This window comes from Hydractinia symbiolongicarpus, chromosome 3 (genome assembly GCF_029227915.1).
Source record: "Hydractinia symbiolongicarpus strain clone_291-10 chromosome 3, HSymV2.1, whole genome shotgun sequence".
NCBI lineage: Eukaryota > Metazoa > Cnidaria > Hydrozoa > Anthoathecata > Hydractiniidae > Hydractinia > Hydractinia symbiolongicarpus.
The window spans coordinates 26,368,164-26,383,965 of NC_079877.1; the positions used below are offsets into that span (position 1 = coordinate 26,368,164).

General features: G+C 31.6%; 3 protein-coding genes across 4 annotated transcripts; 1 reads left to right on the plus strand and 2 right to left on the minus strand.

Annotated features, from left to right (window-relative positions):
* The first annotated feature begins 5 nt into the window (after positions 1–5).
* Positions 6–4,955, plus strand: LOC130636515 (nicolin-1-like). Of its 2 annotated transcripts, XM_057446259.1 has the most exons (9): positions 6–414; positions 993–1,041; positions 1,155–1,269; positions 1,640–1,718; positions 2,526–2,620; positions 3,264–3,362; positions 3,847–3,885; positions 4,106–4,213; positions 4,717–4,955. In XM_057446259.1, the coding sequence occupies exons 3-9, from the start codon at positions 1,156–1,158 to the stop codon at positions 4,756–4,758; spliced, it is 576 nt and encodes a 191-aa protein (XP_057302242.1). In that variant the 5' UTR covers positions 6–414; positions 993–1,041; position 1,155; the 3' UTR covers positions 4,759–4,955. The 2 variants fall into 2 exon arrangements, with proteins under 2 accessions (XP_057302242.1, XP_057302241.1); XM_057446258.1 differs by having other exon boundaries at positions 6–1,041.
* On the minus strand, positions 4,900–13,572 carry LOC130636510 (uncharacterized). Its single transcript, XM_057446253.1, has 5 exons — positions 13,343–13,572; positions 8,766–8,837; positions 6,590–6,853; positions 5,784–6,089; positions 4,900–5,165 (listed from the first exon to the last, which is right to left on the minus strand). The coding sequence occupies exons 2-5, from the start codon at positions 8,812–8,814 to the stop codon at positions 5,041–5,043; spliced, it is 744 nt and encodes a 247-aa protein (XP_057302236.1). The 5' UTR covers positions 8,815–8,837; positions 13,343–13,572; the 3' UTR covers positions 4,900–5,040.
* Positions 9,039–13,336, minus strand: LOC130636508 (A-kinase anchor protein 7-like). The gene is made up of 2 exons (XM_057446250.1): positions 12,097–13,336; positions 9,039–9,689 (listed from the first exon to the last, which is right to left on the minus strand). The coding sequence occupies exon 1, from the start codon at positions 13,193–13,195 to the stop codon at positions 12,197–12,199; it is 999 nt and encodes a 332-aa protein (XP_057302233.1). The 5' UTR covers positions 13,196–13,336; the 3' UTR covers positions 9,039–9,689; positions 12,097–12,196.
* Positions 13,573–15,802: the final 2,230 nt, after the last annotated feature.

Sequence of the window (15,802 nt, forward strand, 5' to 3'; positions counted from 1 at the left end):
TAACATATTTTTTACATACTTTTAAGGTGTGTTTTTCGGGGGAAAAGGTGAGTTAGTCCACATTAGCGACGACGGTGATATTTTTAATAAGTAAGTCTGCATTAGCGACGACGGTGATATTTTCTTTGAGTTAGGCTAAGTAAGTTAAAACGACGATATTTTCAGTAAGTTTCCAAGATTAGTTTCAGCAGAAACGTATTCAGAGTTAGGCCACTGTTATTTTTTGTGTAGGTGCGAATTTAAAAGAAATATGTACTGGTATGATGCGCAATGTATGTAACAAAGTGGCGAATACAATACGTCATCGGAGCTGAAATTGTGGAATGATCAAAACGCTGGTGTGGTGAACAAGTTGGGAATGGACTCACTTGTTTTGATCAACCGACTATGCATATTTGTTTCACGTATTTTTAAGTAATTGTCTGTTTTCACTTTATATGGACATTGAGCTCTTTTTAGATAACTTTGCTTATCTCGATGATAAACGTTTGGTGTAATGTTTATCGTGGAGTGAGATTGAATCGCGCCAAAGTTGAAATCAAAATTATTTTATTGATTTTTTAACATTCTTAGAGTTTTTTCGTGTTTATATGAAATTTTAAAATGATGTTGTTAGTTCAAAATATAAAAAATGCTTTTTTTTTTTTTCATGTCACTACTTTTATTTTTAAGGATAGTTTTAAAATGTTATGAATCAACTATTTTGCGTAAAATTTCGCGGTCCTCAAAAACCCGCAATTAAATTGTAACAACAATTGGACCGTGAAATTAAGATGACCTTGAAGTTCCGTGCAGCGAAATTTTCGTGCATTTATGTAGATCATTAACGCTTTTCACTAAATCGCAAAATTTTGTTAGATAAAAACGCGAATTTGGCATAGGATCTATAATAAGAAACAGGTTCCTCTGATGAAATTTTAGTTCAACAAGATTTCTTTTTATGAGAAATGTTTTAGCTGTTAATAGTTTTATTTTTACCAAATGTTTTCTAGAAGTAATGAATAAATAAAATAAAAATTACGAACGTTTCCATGGACGCAGGTAATCATTTACTTAATTTTTAAAATCCTCCTAAACTGAGTCAATTTGTTGGTAATTTCTTCACCGTATAGCATAGAATGTGTGACCATGCAATGTTTAAAATTCTTTTTTAGTATGGAAGAAATTCCGTGTACAGTCCACGCTGTGAAATTAATACGACTGTTGGCAGATAAGACATCCGGTTGTGGTGTATTCGATGTCACCTTCCCAACTGCAGCTGGTGTGAAAGTAAGTGACTGGTTCGTTCGTCTGTTTGTTCGGTTGTGATATAAGCGAAGGTTTCTGCAAAGCAGTTACCAAATTTACAATGCACCTAAATACACGGTAGCACCCAGAGAAAAGGCAAAGAATAACATTTTATTAATATTAATATTTTTAACTATAACTTTATGCAATTTATGTAAATATTTTTATAAGTTTTTATATGATGTCTATCTCAGTTAAGATTTTACGAGAATAGGCATATTAAAAGTCTGCTAATTTGCAACCTCCCTATAGTGAGATTATCCACTGGAAAATATACGTTGATATCTGCTGTAATAACTGAGGGTAAACATTCAGTATCGCGTAACTTTTTTCACACATTCACTGGTTTTAGATTTGCTGTATATCCTTCACAAACAGTTACACAGCGTCCGTCACGATCAAGGGACAACCACCTGTGAATGTTAGTAACGGTAAGCGTTTTTTTTTTTTCTTCGTTTTGTTCGGGCAAACACTCCGTAACCTTTTTTTGTTATTCGCTACCTTACTGTAGCCAGTCCATATTTTTTTAAGTAAAAAACAGTTTTAGGATCATTTTTCGAAATAGAAAACAGCATCACCTGACGAATGCTTCGAAGCCAAAGATTCTAATTACGCAGATGTGTGGGGTGGGTAATAAACGTCAAAAATGCGCCCGGTGGTATTTTAGCGATGTCGTCATTATGAAACCATTAAACCCGACACAACAAGAATTATCACAAAACTAAGAGCCTGAGTTCTAAGTGTGCTGTAAATATTGACAATTTCAAAGTGCGTGGTCTAATTTAAAAATCCCATAAATTGTGTGTATGCTTGCATTAATATTTGTGTATCTTTCGAAGTATAATGATACAAACCTTAAAACGCCTTAAACGTGAGTATAGAAAATGACGTCAATTGCATCAGCTAAAATTAAGCCCGGTGCAATGTCGGATTATTTTTTAGACCAGTAAGTTATTTGTTAGGTAGTTCAATTAATTATTGTATTATTTATTAAAAATTTGCTAGTCTTTTTTATATTTTTTGGTGAAGCCTGGATGTTTCTTAACTTTAATTGAATTTTTCTGTATGAAGTCTGACCCTAGTTTTGTATCCTTAAAATTCTTTTTAGCAAGATCCCTGTCACTCTATCAATTTACTCAATTTTCTTAATATTTTACGATTTGTTCAAAGTAGCTATAATCTCAGCCCCAAGTTAAGAAACTGTGTTTTTTATTTAATGGAAAATCATTTCTTCGCAGGAAAATTCCAACTGTTAGTTCGCGACTTTAAATTGATGAAAACTCCACATTTTTCAAATGAAAGTCAAGACCGTGTTGTCCTTCCACCAGACAAGGTAAGCTTATTTATAATGGTTGCTTCCGTATACATGGTCTTTACCGGACCTTGAAAAAAACACTGATAACCCTAAATTCGAACAAGTGGCTTTAAAAACCTTGTTCTTGAATTTTTTTATAATCAATTTGCTAACACTATTAAAATAGATTTAATGGCAGTTTCGTTATATATTTTATGTTTAGACTTTTTTAAGGTTAAAAATGTTTATTTAGGACCCTATAAAATGAAACTAAAACCCGGAAATAGTGACGAAATTACTCAGTAGATGACTCTGTATTCGATCCAATAAACTCGCTAGAAACCCCGATATAACTTTAACCAACAGATGGATTCCAGCGGTAGTTATTTGTTTACTTTTCAGCGGTAAGCTCTTTGGCCCTAGCATTCGTAACAGGTTTTTTGTGGATTTCTCCTCCCGGAATCATCGTTTGAGGTTTTGAACTATTATCGAGTGTAGATTGATGCCTTTTGATTTAAATTCATTTAAAGCCTTAACAATGCCTTTGTGAGCTGAAAATAACTTTGCTTCACCTAATGGCCTATCTTTTTACCTGCCACGCAGATACCAGAGCCGAAAGAGCTTACCGCTGAAAATGTAAACAAAGAAATTAATCTATAGTTTTTTCTTGTCGCATTAATAGATTGCAAGTGATGGGCCGTTCATAAAACTGAGATTTATCATGAAACAACCATCACCATGCTGGGAAAGATTCGGTTTAAATGATTTAAAGTTTTTCAAGGTAATGATAGTGTAACGGTTAGGGCAATGCTAAACGGGTACACGCTTTGTTATATAAGCAACATCGTCATCTTAAAAGCAACTTTAGGCTCCAATCCTTCTATAAAGAAAGCAACTTGTAAACCACAGGAATCAACACCCAACCTGGTATGAGTGAATAGAAACAAAAAGAAAACTAACAGGGATTATAAAAATAATTTCCGACAATTTTCTTGTTTTAAAAGACTCATGATTGGAATGACGGTTTGATTTTGATTGGCATGTCAGCCTGACTGAGCAAGCCAACACGTGAATTTGGTCTTGACCCAGTTGTGTATTCAACAAGAAAAAGTAAGCAATTGATCCTATGAAGCCTTACCAACAAAGCATGTACCCGCGTAGTTTTTGTAAAATAGGACGTAGTATTTCACGCGCTTTGAGATTTACTTCGTGTGATATCATTTTCGGCACTTGAATTTTTTTTATATTTCATATATTTCTTTTAGAAAAAAAATACAGGATTGGAGATGGAAGCAAAGGACGACGTAATGTTTTTTCGTTGTTATTTTCTTCATATTAATAATACCCGTGTTCTGCTTCGTGCTACGGAAACACGAAATGAGATGGGCAAACTCTTTGCTATCCCACTAGCTACCGACTCGTTTAGAAAAATGTTTGCGTTAGTTGTTTAATGTGGAGGGGACTCAATCTTCGATACAAATTGCATAATCACATTTCTTAGGCTTATATTTTGTTGTTTTTTAGCCACATGAGATAAGTGACGAAATTTTAGCCAACGAAATGAAGAAGTTGTACAGTCTTACACATATAATGAAAAATGTCAAATTAGAAAATGAACCCGAGCATTTTGCAGTAAGTAGCAGTAACACATTTTGGAGTATGTGTGAAAATTGTGTGCGGGATATTTCTCTTTTCAGGTACTTGCGCGAAATGCGGCTAATGCATTTTCCCAAAAAGTTACCATCAGTGTTAATTGTCGTAAATCCAAGACTGGTGAAGCCTTTGAGGGCATGCGAAATAATCTTTCATTTGTATATTTATAGTAAGGAAAGCGCGTAAACTCGCGTAAAAACTTTCAAAAAAGTTTTTTAGATTTTTATAATTTTTCTTGCCTTGTTTAAAGTGAAAAAATAGAACTTATTTTTTTCCCAATAAGAATCAGTTTCGTCATCGGTTTCTCCATTTTCACCAGTGTACCGTAAATTCTTTTCCGTGACATAAAACGACTAGTAGATAACATCCCCTTGCCTGTCATTTTAAAATTTTCAAAGGCAAAAAATTCGCGCTAAAGGTTGAAAAACGAAAAGTTTTTGCCATTAATCCACTGTCTAAAAGTATTTTTTGATTATATGCAGGTAGATGGGAGTTACGACATCAACCTTCTGTCTTATACGTGAAAAGCTGCCGCGTCAAGACGCGATATCAAGGGTATCGACCCAAACTGTCCATGACTCAGTTTCAAAGCTAGTGACAAATCAATATTTCCTACTTATCTCATTTGGGAAGAACTAGGAACGTTAATGTAAAACAAATTGTAATTATAAACATCAAGAAACAATGTTAATAAAAGTAAATATACAATAACTGATATAAATATTTTTTGTCTAATGGAAACGGGCTATCATATAAAACTTAATAAAATTGATTGGCAAATGTCACCCACTAGTTGAGTAAGAATGCTACAATTTTTTATGCGGGTATTTACTTCTAAAATGCCAAATCGTCGCAAGAACGAGGGCAATAATGATCAAAGCAGTGGCTACAATCACGACCACCGCTATGATCCAATTTTCAATTTTATCACCTGAAAAAGAAAACAGGGTAAATTTAAAATACAACACAAAAAAAATTTAAAGCTAATAGTGAGTCCTGGGTAAATCTCAACCACTACCAGTTTTTATAAACCTCTGAAAAAGGATGGGCAGGCTGAAAACGGAAATCAAGATGTTGTGTTCTCATAGTCAATCAACTTTGTGCTGTGATCGAACTGGTGAAATAAGTCTTCGAGTATTTCTTATGTAACTGCACAGCTTCAGTAAAGGGCGTAGCCTTTGCTTGAACTTTTAGGCAGGAAAATGAGCTTTTAGGTTGACAAAGTTTTTGTGAAGGACGGAAATTGATTAAGGTAGCCAATCATTACTGCAAATTAAATTCCAGGACTTTTCTGAAAGCTTCCTAGTTTCGTTCGAGAAAAAAACAAGAACGGTTTCCACAACCTGAGGACAACTGAAAAATAATAAAAACCGATCGAGAAAGCAGTTTTAAGAAGTGTCCAGGCGTAGTGGACGGTTCCTTGATTGACATGTTATGAAGATACTGTGCTTGGGTGAAGAAAAAAAATACCCCACAACTGAACGTTCACAACACTTTAAGACCTCTTTAAAAAAAATATACAAAAAAACGAGATGACAAAATTCCTTACTTTCAGTGAACAATTCTTTTTTCGCTGGCTTTCCTTCATCTCCTGATGCAGTATCATAAACAGAAACTTGTACCCAGTACTTTGTATTTTCCTCTAGTCCTGTTAATGTGTAGTTAGTGATAAGGGCGCTGGTAATGTTGAATTTATAATTAAAATCTGGATGATCTGAATATGATACCTTGTAACGAATGGTGTTAAATCTGCGAAAAGAATTCAGTTCAGCATGGTGAGACCAACGAATGATGATTTGCGTGAGAGTGTCTTCCGGATTCAAAGATAACGTTAAATTAACTGGTGGTTTTGGGACTAATAAAGAAAATAACATTTTATTCTAATCAGCTCTTGAGAATCGTTATATGAAATTAGTTTCGCAGAGTACCAATTTTGTACTACCAGGAAGTAATTTTCGCGGGTACAAATTTTCGCCAAGTTTTTACAATTTTTTTTTTTTTATTTTTTTGCGAGAAATTTTTCACTAATCAGGTGTTTACAAATTTTTCAAGGAAATTAATGAAAGGAAAAAAACGACAAAGTGTAACAGTGTGAATAGTTCGATTGTAACTGATTCTAATTAAAGATGCTTACATTCGTGCGAGTTATCCATGATATCTCTCCATCTTCACGAGGGCTTTTTTCCGAGAATTAATTTCCGCGAATGGCTGACTAGGCTATATTTCATGCTTCAACACGATAAATGGTGCTGTAATTCTCGCGAAAATTACTTCCTTTAAGGCAATTAAATTTTTATGCACAATCTTTTGGTTTAAATAACAAGCCGAATGTTAGCTAGCACAAAGGTCACTTACTTCGGCTTATAAACTCTTCAACTGTAGGACTTCCATCTCCTTCTTCGTTCGAAGCGATGATTATGACTGTAATATTCTCGTTAGTTGGAACATTGTCGTACTCCCAAGAATGGTTTGGCGGTAAAACGGTGTCATTACGAACGGATGATGTGCTATTTTTGTACTCAACCTTGTACTTCGTAGCGTTTTCAACTTGTTGCCATTCGAACTTGATATAACCCCAATCGATAGTTCTGTTTTCTACTGTTACTTGACCAGGAGAAGCTATGAATAAATAAAAATATATTTTCTTAAATTAGTAACTGAAGTTGATTAATTTTCGCGAAGCTTTATTTGTGCAAATTTAAATTTGTCGAAAATAAATCTTCGCGAAATAACTAGAAATGATTTATTGGCTGAAATTTACTTCGCGAAAAATTGTTTTCTTCGCCATAGTAAGATCAGTTATATACAACAACATACAAAAATGTACAATAAAAATATAAGAAGCATTTCGCAAATAAAAACTCTTACATCGTCAGGTAAGAAGTTGTACATGTTCTTGTACATAATTAATACTTCGAGAAACTTCAGAAAAAACAAAACAATTTTTTTTCTCGTCTTTTAGTGCAAATTTTCTTTTTTGTAGTTGAGAAAAATAATCGCCAGAGCTTCTGCTTTATGACCAAGTTCAATTGAAGGCTACTTTATCTCAATAAATGGGCTTGAAAATAAATTAAAATTGTGAAAAATTCTAAATTTGTAAAAATAATTCTTCGCAAAAACCTTATACTGGCTCATTCGCGAAAAAACATCTTTGCGATATATTTCGACATGACTAATTCCGGAAAATTAATCTTTGCGAAATGCATTTTTGGTCCTCGCGAAAATAATGGTACCTTACAGGAAAAAATTTTCGCGAGTCACAGTATTTCCCGGTAACTTTTGCGAATTATACAGATTTCAAATGTAAAATTTATGAAGAAATCTCCATACCTTATGGGGAGTAATTTTGTGCGTCTATTTCGGGAAAATTACTTTCTGCGAAAATTATTGAGTAATTCTTTTTTCGCAAAATACCTGAAAATTAATTTTTGGGGAATAAATTGTTTGTTTTCCTTTCTGTTTTTAAAATTTTTCTCCCTATAATATCCAATTAGTATATATATAACAGATAAGTACGCTTAAACTTCTTCAGTCTTCAGTACCTGTTGCTCTATATAAAAGCACTAGGACATTTATGTACGCAAAGCGAAAACGACATAAAAAAATCTATGTAGCACAGTTTAATTTACACACAAAGAAGAAAAAGATGAAACGCTGATGCTAGAAATAAAAGAATCAATGAAAGTGTACTTTTATGGCAATGTTTTGCTGTGCTTTTCTTTGAAAATAATACCCGCGAAACTTTTATAAACTATTATTTGCCAAAATAATACCCACCGAGTTTGTTTTTTCAATCCGTGGATTAGTACCAAAGTAACTACGACAACGCTCCTCTATGCATAGTTTTTTATAGGCCTGGATACACCACACTAAAGCATACGCGTTTACGAAAAACGCGTATGCTTTGGTATGGTGTATCCGGGCCTTATTACAAAGTTTTTTTGGTCAGTATTAGAGAGATAGCTAAAGCAGTGAAAACTAACCTTTACAGTAGGGAAATTTTTTGTAAAATTATTTACAGTAAAACAGTATCTTGGTGTGTTTTTTTTTGCAGCATATAAAAAATATCAGTGATACAACATCAAATGATAATAGTTGACTTTATAAACTTGTAAAGCAACAAAGAGATTACAGTCATCTCTCTGGCAGAACACAGACAAAATTTTTAAAAAAATATTCATAGCCGCAACTCTAACAAAAGACAAAACAAGCTTCCATTCGCGTTTTTAGTTAAGATTGGGTTGGACAAGATCATCAATTCATTTCGTAAGTCATAATTTCTGACATTGTACTCGCTAAACCAGAAAAAAAGGTTGATTGGAAAACAGAGGACAGTCAACAATTTATAATTTGGAGTTAAAATTTTCAACGTAAATCTAACACGTCAATTCAAAGTACCAATGAAATTTCCTAAAATTTCCTAAATAAGCTTTTCGTGGAGTCATATTTTATTTTAATTTACCAAATATTTTTTAAGAAACTTTAAAAAAAACGCAATAAATATCTCTTTTATAGTGATATTAAACATTACCTGCATTTGTTGAGATGATTCCAACAATGACCAAAAGTAACAATCTCATAACTAATTTTTTTTTGTGCTGTTCTAAAAAGATAAAAATAAACAAATCATATAGATGCGTTACATATAATATGAATGCACCTCGACTGAAGACAAGAAGCTGTTTAACGACGGACTTACAAACGAATGGAGGTACATAACAATTTCGTAGAAGACGAGATTTGGAAACAGACTTGTTGCAAGGTTTATTAAAACAACAACAAAAAATATAAAAACAAATGGAAATAAAGAAGTGCGTTTAATTTTTGCAAGTCACCATATCACCTGCATTCATTTACAAGAACGTAAAATCATTTAATAACATAAATAAACATAAAATAACAAGCTATGCTTTAAAAATCCACCATGTTTTAAATCTCATCACATTTGCTTATTACAGCAAATTTTCTACACATCAATAATTCAAATTTCGTTAACTTTAATAATTCAAGCGAATCCATAATAACGTTAAAGTGATTGTTAAAAAATATGAATTTTCTATAACCCATAAAATTGGATTACAAGATGAATTACAACATAGCTACTCATGATAAAAATAAAATTATAAATTGAACACAAAGAATTCCATTTCATTTCAAAACCTTTCAACAATTTTTGAACCTTAAAAATATATATAAAAAAATATATATAAAAATATATATAAAAAGATATATAAACGATGATTCTTAATGAAAATTTTAAACTCTAACACGATACAATAAAACTTTGATCCAATATTTCAATTTTCCTCTTTTTTTAATCCAAGTTTATATACAGCCAGCTTTACAGTTTGTGAACTTTAATATTCTCCTAGCTTCACTAAAAAACATTCACTTGGCCATGCACGTATGTATGTTTGACATCCAATCCAATGAAATCAGCTTATTCAATCAATTCCTAAGGTTATTAAAAAAGTTGCACCATTATTTAATGGGTTATAGATGACAACAATTATCTTAATTATGTATATAAAAAATGTGCTGATGCCATGGAAATACACAAAAACGTCAATGTCTTTTTTAAGTGGGGTGTAATTAAAAAAAAAATGATGAAAACAAGTTTTTTTTGAGTATCTATCAATTCTTTTTAATTTTGCATTGATAAGTAAATTTTCACAAGTCTCATCTTGCAAACATTAGAAACGAAAATTTTCGGACGGAAAAACTTTTAGTTTTTTGCCCAAAAATTCTCGTTTTTCCAATTTTTTAAAAAAGGACCAGTGCATAGAAATAATATATTATTTTCGTTATTTTCACATTTGGTCTATAAAGTTAGATTCTGAAGACCCTTTTTAGATCTTGATTGAATATATGTACACTTAAAATGCTTCTAAACTTCTTTTTGTGTCATTTTCTGTAATCATTACTTTTGAAATCTAGTTAAAATTCGTTCAAAAGTCTTACCCACACATTTTTTGACTTTATAAATCTTGTCCAAAAATTTTTTTTCACTGAAATAAAAAATATTATCCGAAAGTTTTTCCATCGAAGTTTTTCCGTTGAAACAATTTCCGACGAAAATTTTAATTCTTAATGTACCTTGAGAATGCTAATTGTTTTTTGCAAAACACATCACACGATATAAACCTGGGGAAATATAAAAACTTTAAAAAATTTTCAATTTGAAATAAATATTCTCAATATATAATCATTGCGTTGGTATTTTAACAAAAGAAAACAATGGTATGGATTAAAATTAGAAGGAAATAGGACTTTAATTTCTAAGCACAATTGATACATTTGTAAAAACAACCCATCTTTAATAAAAAGTGCATACTCCTTTTATATTATATATTATTTACTTTCTTTAATATCAAACCTGCAATGTTTACCATACTAATATAACAGTAGACATTTAATAAATCTAACTACAATTTATAAACTCTTTTATAATTTCACGATCGATGATAAAAAACGTCTAAATCACAGACAAAACCAAACTTTTAAACCTCAATATTTACAGATGGTGAAGATCATTTCATGTGTGTGTAAGAAAAGATTGAAGTTTATAGTTTATTCTAAACACATTATTACAAAAAAACTGGTTCAAATAATTGTTTCGTAGTATAGACACATTTAAACTTTGCATTATTTTATTGACCCTTAAAAGTTAATAAAAGTTTTCTGCAAAATCTCAAGCCTCAATCATAAACTTTATGCAACGAAGTGTAACAATATGACACAAAACTGATTGTTCATAAAACTCGTTCATATTGTGGCAATCATACTATCTTGTTATTTTCTTTACCATGGCAAAAAAAGAACTAAGCAAGATTTTAAAGGCCATTTTACTGGCCAATTTTTACTGGGCTTTTTTCTCTGCTACCATAAATACTGATTATGACGGGAAGCAGCAGAAACAAGCTAACATGAACAAAGCTACGTGAATAAAAAATAAAAAGCAGTAAACAGTCTTTTTATTCTGAGTTTAAAATTTAAATTAAAGATAATATTGTTTACAAAATCTGGTTACGTTTTTTCGCCATGTTCTACCATTACGTCATTGTTGTAATGAAAAATATACTACATAATATACATGGGTTCCTGAAGATAATTCAACTTAATTTGTATTTTACCAAATAACATTTTATTATATACAGTAATACTTATAATTTATATATAAAACAAACTTTGATTTCTAAAGGGCAATTATAAGCAATACGTTTTGTACAAGACAAGGAAATTAACCCCCTTCCCCTCAAAAAAATAAAAATTTCAGAAAACTAAGTTTGAAAAATTTAGTAAGTCCTAATATTCACAACAATTAAATTTTATGAAAAACTACATTTTCTTCAATTTATGTGCACCATTATTTATTGCTTTCTAAGTAAGAGACATAAAATAAAGACTGCTAAAGTTCGAATTTCCATATGTTTGATAACAGCGCTTGGTCAGAAAAAAACCATTAGCGCATCTATAATTAAAATGGTAAAAATAAATAGAAGCACTTTTATTACTACTGTTGTTTTTCAAGTTTTCCCCTTAAGTCAACTAAAAAAAAAAATTTTTCTCTTTTTTTTTAAACAAATAATTTTTGTGGGAGTTAAATTTCACGAAACTCCAGAAACTCTCTTTTTAGTCAACAGATTAAAAAAGCTTTATTCTCCCCACAAATTTAAAGTTTACTGAATATTATTAAATGACTCTTATATATTTAAGAAAACACTAGAGAGAGAAATTTTCAATGTTTCCAGCAGATAGGGTCAGGTGAAAGATTAGCAGATTAAAAAAGTAAAAAACATTAGGTAGCTAGCATCATTACACATCACATTATGACCAAAACATGTATATAAAATGATACAAACCATAAACAAAGGCCAATTGCTGCTCTCAAAAAGGGAAAAAATCTCCATATGTTTACTAGTGTCTTCTTTTATTGATACATGTAGCTCATGCCTTGAGTAATTATTTATCATTTTTCTTTTCCATATCATTACTAAAATTAAAAGATTTATTATCAACTGCATTTTTAGCTTCTTTGATTTCATCTTCGTCTACAATGTGCCATGATGCTTCAATATCTTCTGTCACTGAAATATCTCTTTCAACAACATTCCAAGTTGATAGGCTAACAACATCCAAGTCTTCATTACTGACATGTTTTGCTACTTTCATAGTGTCTAAATTGACAGAGGCAACAACTTTATAAAACCCATTCGAATCCTTTTTATCAGTCATTGAGCAAAGCAAAACATCTTTAATTTCATCGAAACCAAAATGACTATCTTTGGAAGCTTTATACATCTTTTGTGGAATACGTTTAATTCCCTTCTTTTTCATCAACTTAAAACATTTGCTAAGTTTCATAACAGTTAAATGGGGAGTGAATTTCTCATTGGCAGGATAATGTACCTTCAATTCCTTAAATGAATTTTTAAAAACATCCACCAGTTTTTCTATAAACTTAACTGTGTTATTATGCTTTAATTTTACAAAAACAACTTGTCCACGAAAATCACCCAACCCTTCAAACTCTAAGGTTCTCTCAGTGTACTCCTTTACAATTTCAGAAACCTTTTGGGTAGCAAGGTGTAAAGCATTGATTGCATTTTCTATTTCAAGCAGGTCATTTAAACTCAAAACGTTTAAAGTAACATGCAATGTAGATACATTCACAAAGCTGTGTACAAAATCTGCATTAATACTTTTAATAGTTTCCTGTAAAGCAGAAAGTTTTTCATGAATTTCCTGATTATATATTCGTATAGCAAGAAAATAATTAGGTAATCTCTTCTTTTCATCATTTCCTTTATCTTTCCCATTTTTTTTCTTGTTTTGCTTTATTGATTTATCACCATTGGTACTTTCACCTGCTTCAAAAAGCTTTGAGATGTGAAAACTCTCATCATCGTCAACAAAATTAACCTGAGCACTATCTTTAACTGTAGATGAAACTGTATCCATGTTGTATACCTTTTTAACAGGAGCTAAGAAGTTAGTTACATCGATTTTTCGCTTCTTGCAGTGGTCTAATGTATTACTGGAAACATTGGTTGGTACATTATTCTCAACAGTACAAGAAGCAAGTTCTTTTACAATAACATTACTTACATTTGGTTTATAAATTGACGAATTCAACGAAGTTCTACATACGTCAGTAAAAAATTCTGATTTTTGATGTAAACTTTCCACCGTTGTAAGTTGAGAATCTTTCACTGCTTGTAGTAATGACTTAGAACCTTCAGTTGTCATACACAGTTTTCGTCTTACTTCGCGAGAATTTGCAGAAAACATTTCCTACTTTACCAACATTTTCACTCTTCTTTTGAACTAGTTGTTTTGTTCCACCCAAAGTAGGGCGGCTGCCCAAAGTCGGGTATTTTCAAATCATAACCCAAGTAGGGCAAAACTATGCAAAGTAAAACACATTCTTTTATCCGTATCTTTCCTCCAAGGTTGAAACTGCATTCCTTGCGTCTAAACTAACTTTATTAAACTACTTTACTATTTTTATGCCTTAATTTAACGAAAATTCGCTCTTATGAACACATAGTTAACCAAAATTTAAACTTTTAATCTACAACTGTATTTCAGCAAAAGCATGCCCAGAATAGAGTGGCATTGTAATATTGACGATTTTTGACTAACTTTGGGCAGAAAAACCACCCAAAGTAGGGCATTTTAATATTGACGATTTTTGACCGACTTTGTAGGTTACACAATGTAGGCTGTAAGCTTGTACAATTTGTACAATGCTGACTGATTGGATTTGATCTTTTTTAAAATGGTTTCTATTATTCTTTTTGTATTATATTAAAATATATGATAATATGTAGGTACTTAATAAATATAAACGTGTCTTACCCATAGCTATATAAATATAATACGAATAGTATTGATGAAGGCTTGTTAGCTGAAATATATTTTGTCCTAATACATTTGTTTTTTCTTTCTTTTATATTTTATACACATCACATGCATTGGCTTATACATTTATATATAATACGAATATATATATAAAATATATGTACACGAAAGTAAAAAATATACCTATAGTACAAACTGCATTATAAAATGGATTTTGGTAAGACTAAAGTTGACAACAAAATGCTTGAAAGAAAAATGCTTAAAAAAGCCAAGAAAAAATACTTGAAAGAAGCTAAGAACAAAAATAAGAAAAAGTCAAAAATAGCATATTACCAAACATAACGCTGGTCAAAATAAATAACACAGGTACGTGTGATATGACTGCGTTTTACAACCGTAAACCGTTTTGAAATTAAAACAGAGTAAAAAACTTCACTTGGATGTACAGTAACATGCTTACTCTTTTACTACCAAATGGTAATTCATCAGCAAAATTCTTCGATAAGAAGGAACCAATAAGTTCTACTGGTGCCGAGCTCTTTAAGCACTTGTCAAGTTGTAGAGCGAATTCTGGGTCTCTCTTTTCGATGTTAGCAGCAACATGAAAAGCACCACCCGATTTCAGATTTAACAGGATATTGTGCTGCGAATCTGCTGATTTTTCCACAATTGTAGAAAGAACTCCGTCTTTAAGGGTTCTTTTAAGTAAATCAGTCCAATTTGTCTCTAACTCATTCTCTTCGTCAGATATTTCGTTCTCTGTAAAAAAAGAAATTTAGGAAGAATAATCGAAAGCAGAAATAAAAAATGCATATGATACATATGAGATATATACATAATACATACAAAAATACATATGATATATACCTGCAAAACTAGCCACGCAGGTATCACAGAATCAATTACCACTAGGTTTTTCTTTTAATACAGTACACTTGTAATGGTTCCAAATAAGACATCTGTCACAGCCAATCCGACCAGTTGCATATTCCTGTGTCATTTTCCCGGGTGCTGATCATTGTCTGAATTGTGTTATTGCCTTGTTCCACCGGGCCTTGTAATTGCGAATGACCTGGACTACCATTAATGAATTTCGCTTCTCCAGGCCATAACATAACTGTTGCTCGAATGATGTCGTTCACAAATTCAGTGCCGTTGTTCGACTGAATAATATTTGGCAAACCAAAAACGCTAAGAAATTTAACTTTGAAATTTTTAGCCGTTTCCTTCGCAGATTTAGTTGTCAAAATAAGACTTCATCTGCATGTCTATTAGACCAATCTGAAAAAAAATATAAATTTTCACCACACGTTTTTTATCGTCTTAAACCGAAGTCATAATTCTCGAGGTAAAAAGGTATGCATGTCGTTTGTTAAATGCCGAAACAAAACTATTTTTGTGTTTTTACGGAGAGTTATTTTTGTTTTGTTTAATTTTACAATCACTAACTTGTACTCGTTGTAGGAAGCCAGACGATATGATTGGCTTCAGAGCTGCTTTTTTTAATTGAACGCCTTTTGGGTACACATTGGTATGAAGTATATCACCGCTGATCTAGGTACATTTGTGTACATCTGGTTTATCTAGGAAGATAATAATAGTTATACACCTCTGTCGATATTCCGCATTATTTAAAATTCCTACATTCCTAAATTATCCTCAAGCAGAACCAGTAATAAATGTAATAAATAAATGAGCGTTGTT

Excerpts from the sequence above, each read along its gene's own strand:
- LOC130636515 (XM_057446258.1), top strand. The coding sequence starts at position 1,156 with ATGGAAGAAATTCCGTGTACAGTCCACGCTGTGAAATTAATACGACTG. Across the intron at positions 3,363-3,846 it reads ATGATTTAAAGTTTTTCAAG|AAAAAAAATACAGGATTGGA; the intron begins GTAATGATAGTG and ends TATTTCTTTTAG. Across the intron at positions 3,886-4,105 it reads AGATGGAAGCAAAGGACGAC|CCACATGAGATAAGTGACGA; the intron begins GTAATGTTTTTT and ends GTTGTTTTTTAG.
- LOC130636510 (XM_057446253.1), bottom strand. The coding sequence starts at position 8,814 with ATGAGATTGTTACTTTTGGTCATTGTTGGAATCATCTCAACAAATGCA. Across the intron at positions 6,090-6,589 it reads TGAAGAGTTTATAAGCCGAA|TCCCAAAACCACCAGTTAAT; the intron begins GTAAGTGACCTT and ends TTTCTTTATTAG. Across the intron at positions 5,166-5,783 it reads AAAAGAATTGTTCACTGAAA|GTGATAAAATTGAAAATTGG; the intron begins GTAAGGAATTTT and ends TTTCTTTTTCAG.
- LOC130636508 (XM_057446250.1), bottom strand. The coding sequence starts at position 13,195 with ATGGATACAGTTTCATCTACAGTTAAAGATAGTGCTCAGGTTAATTTT.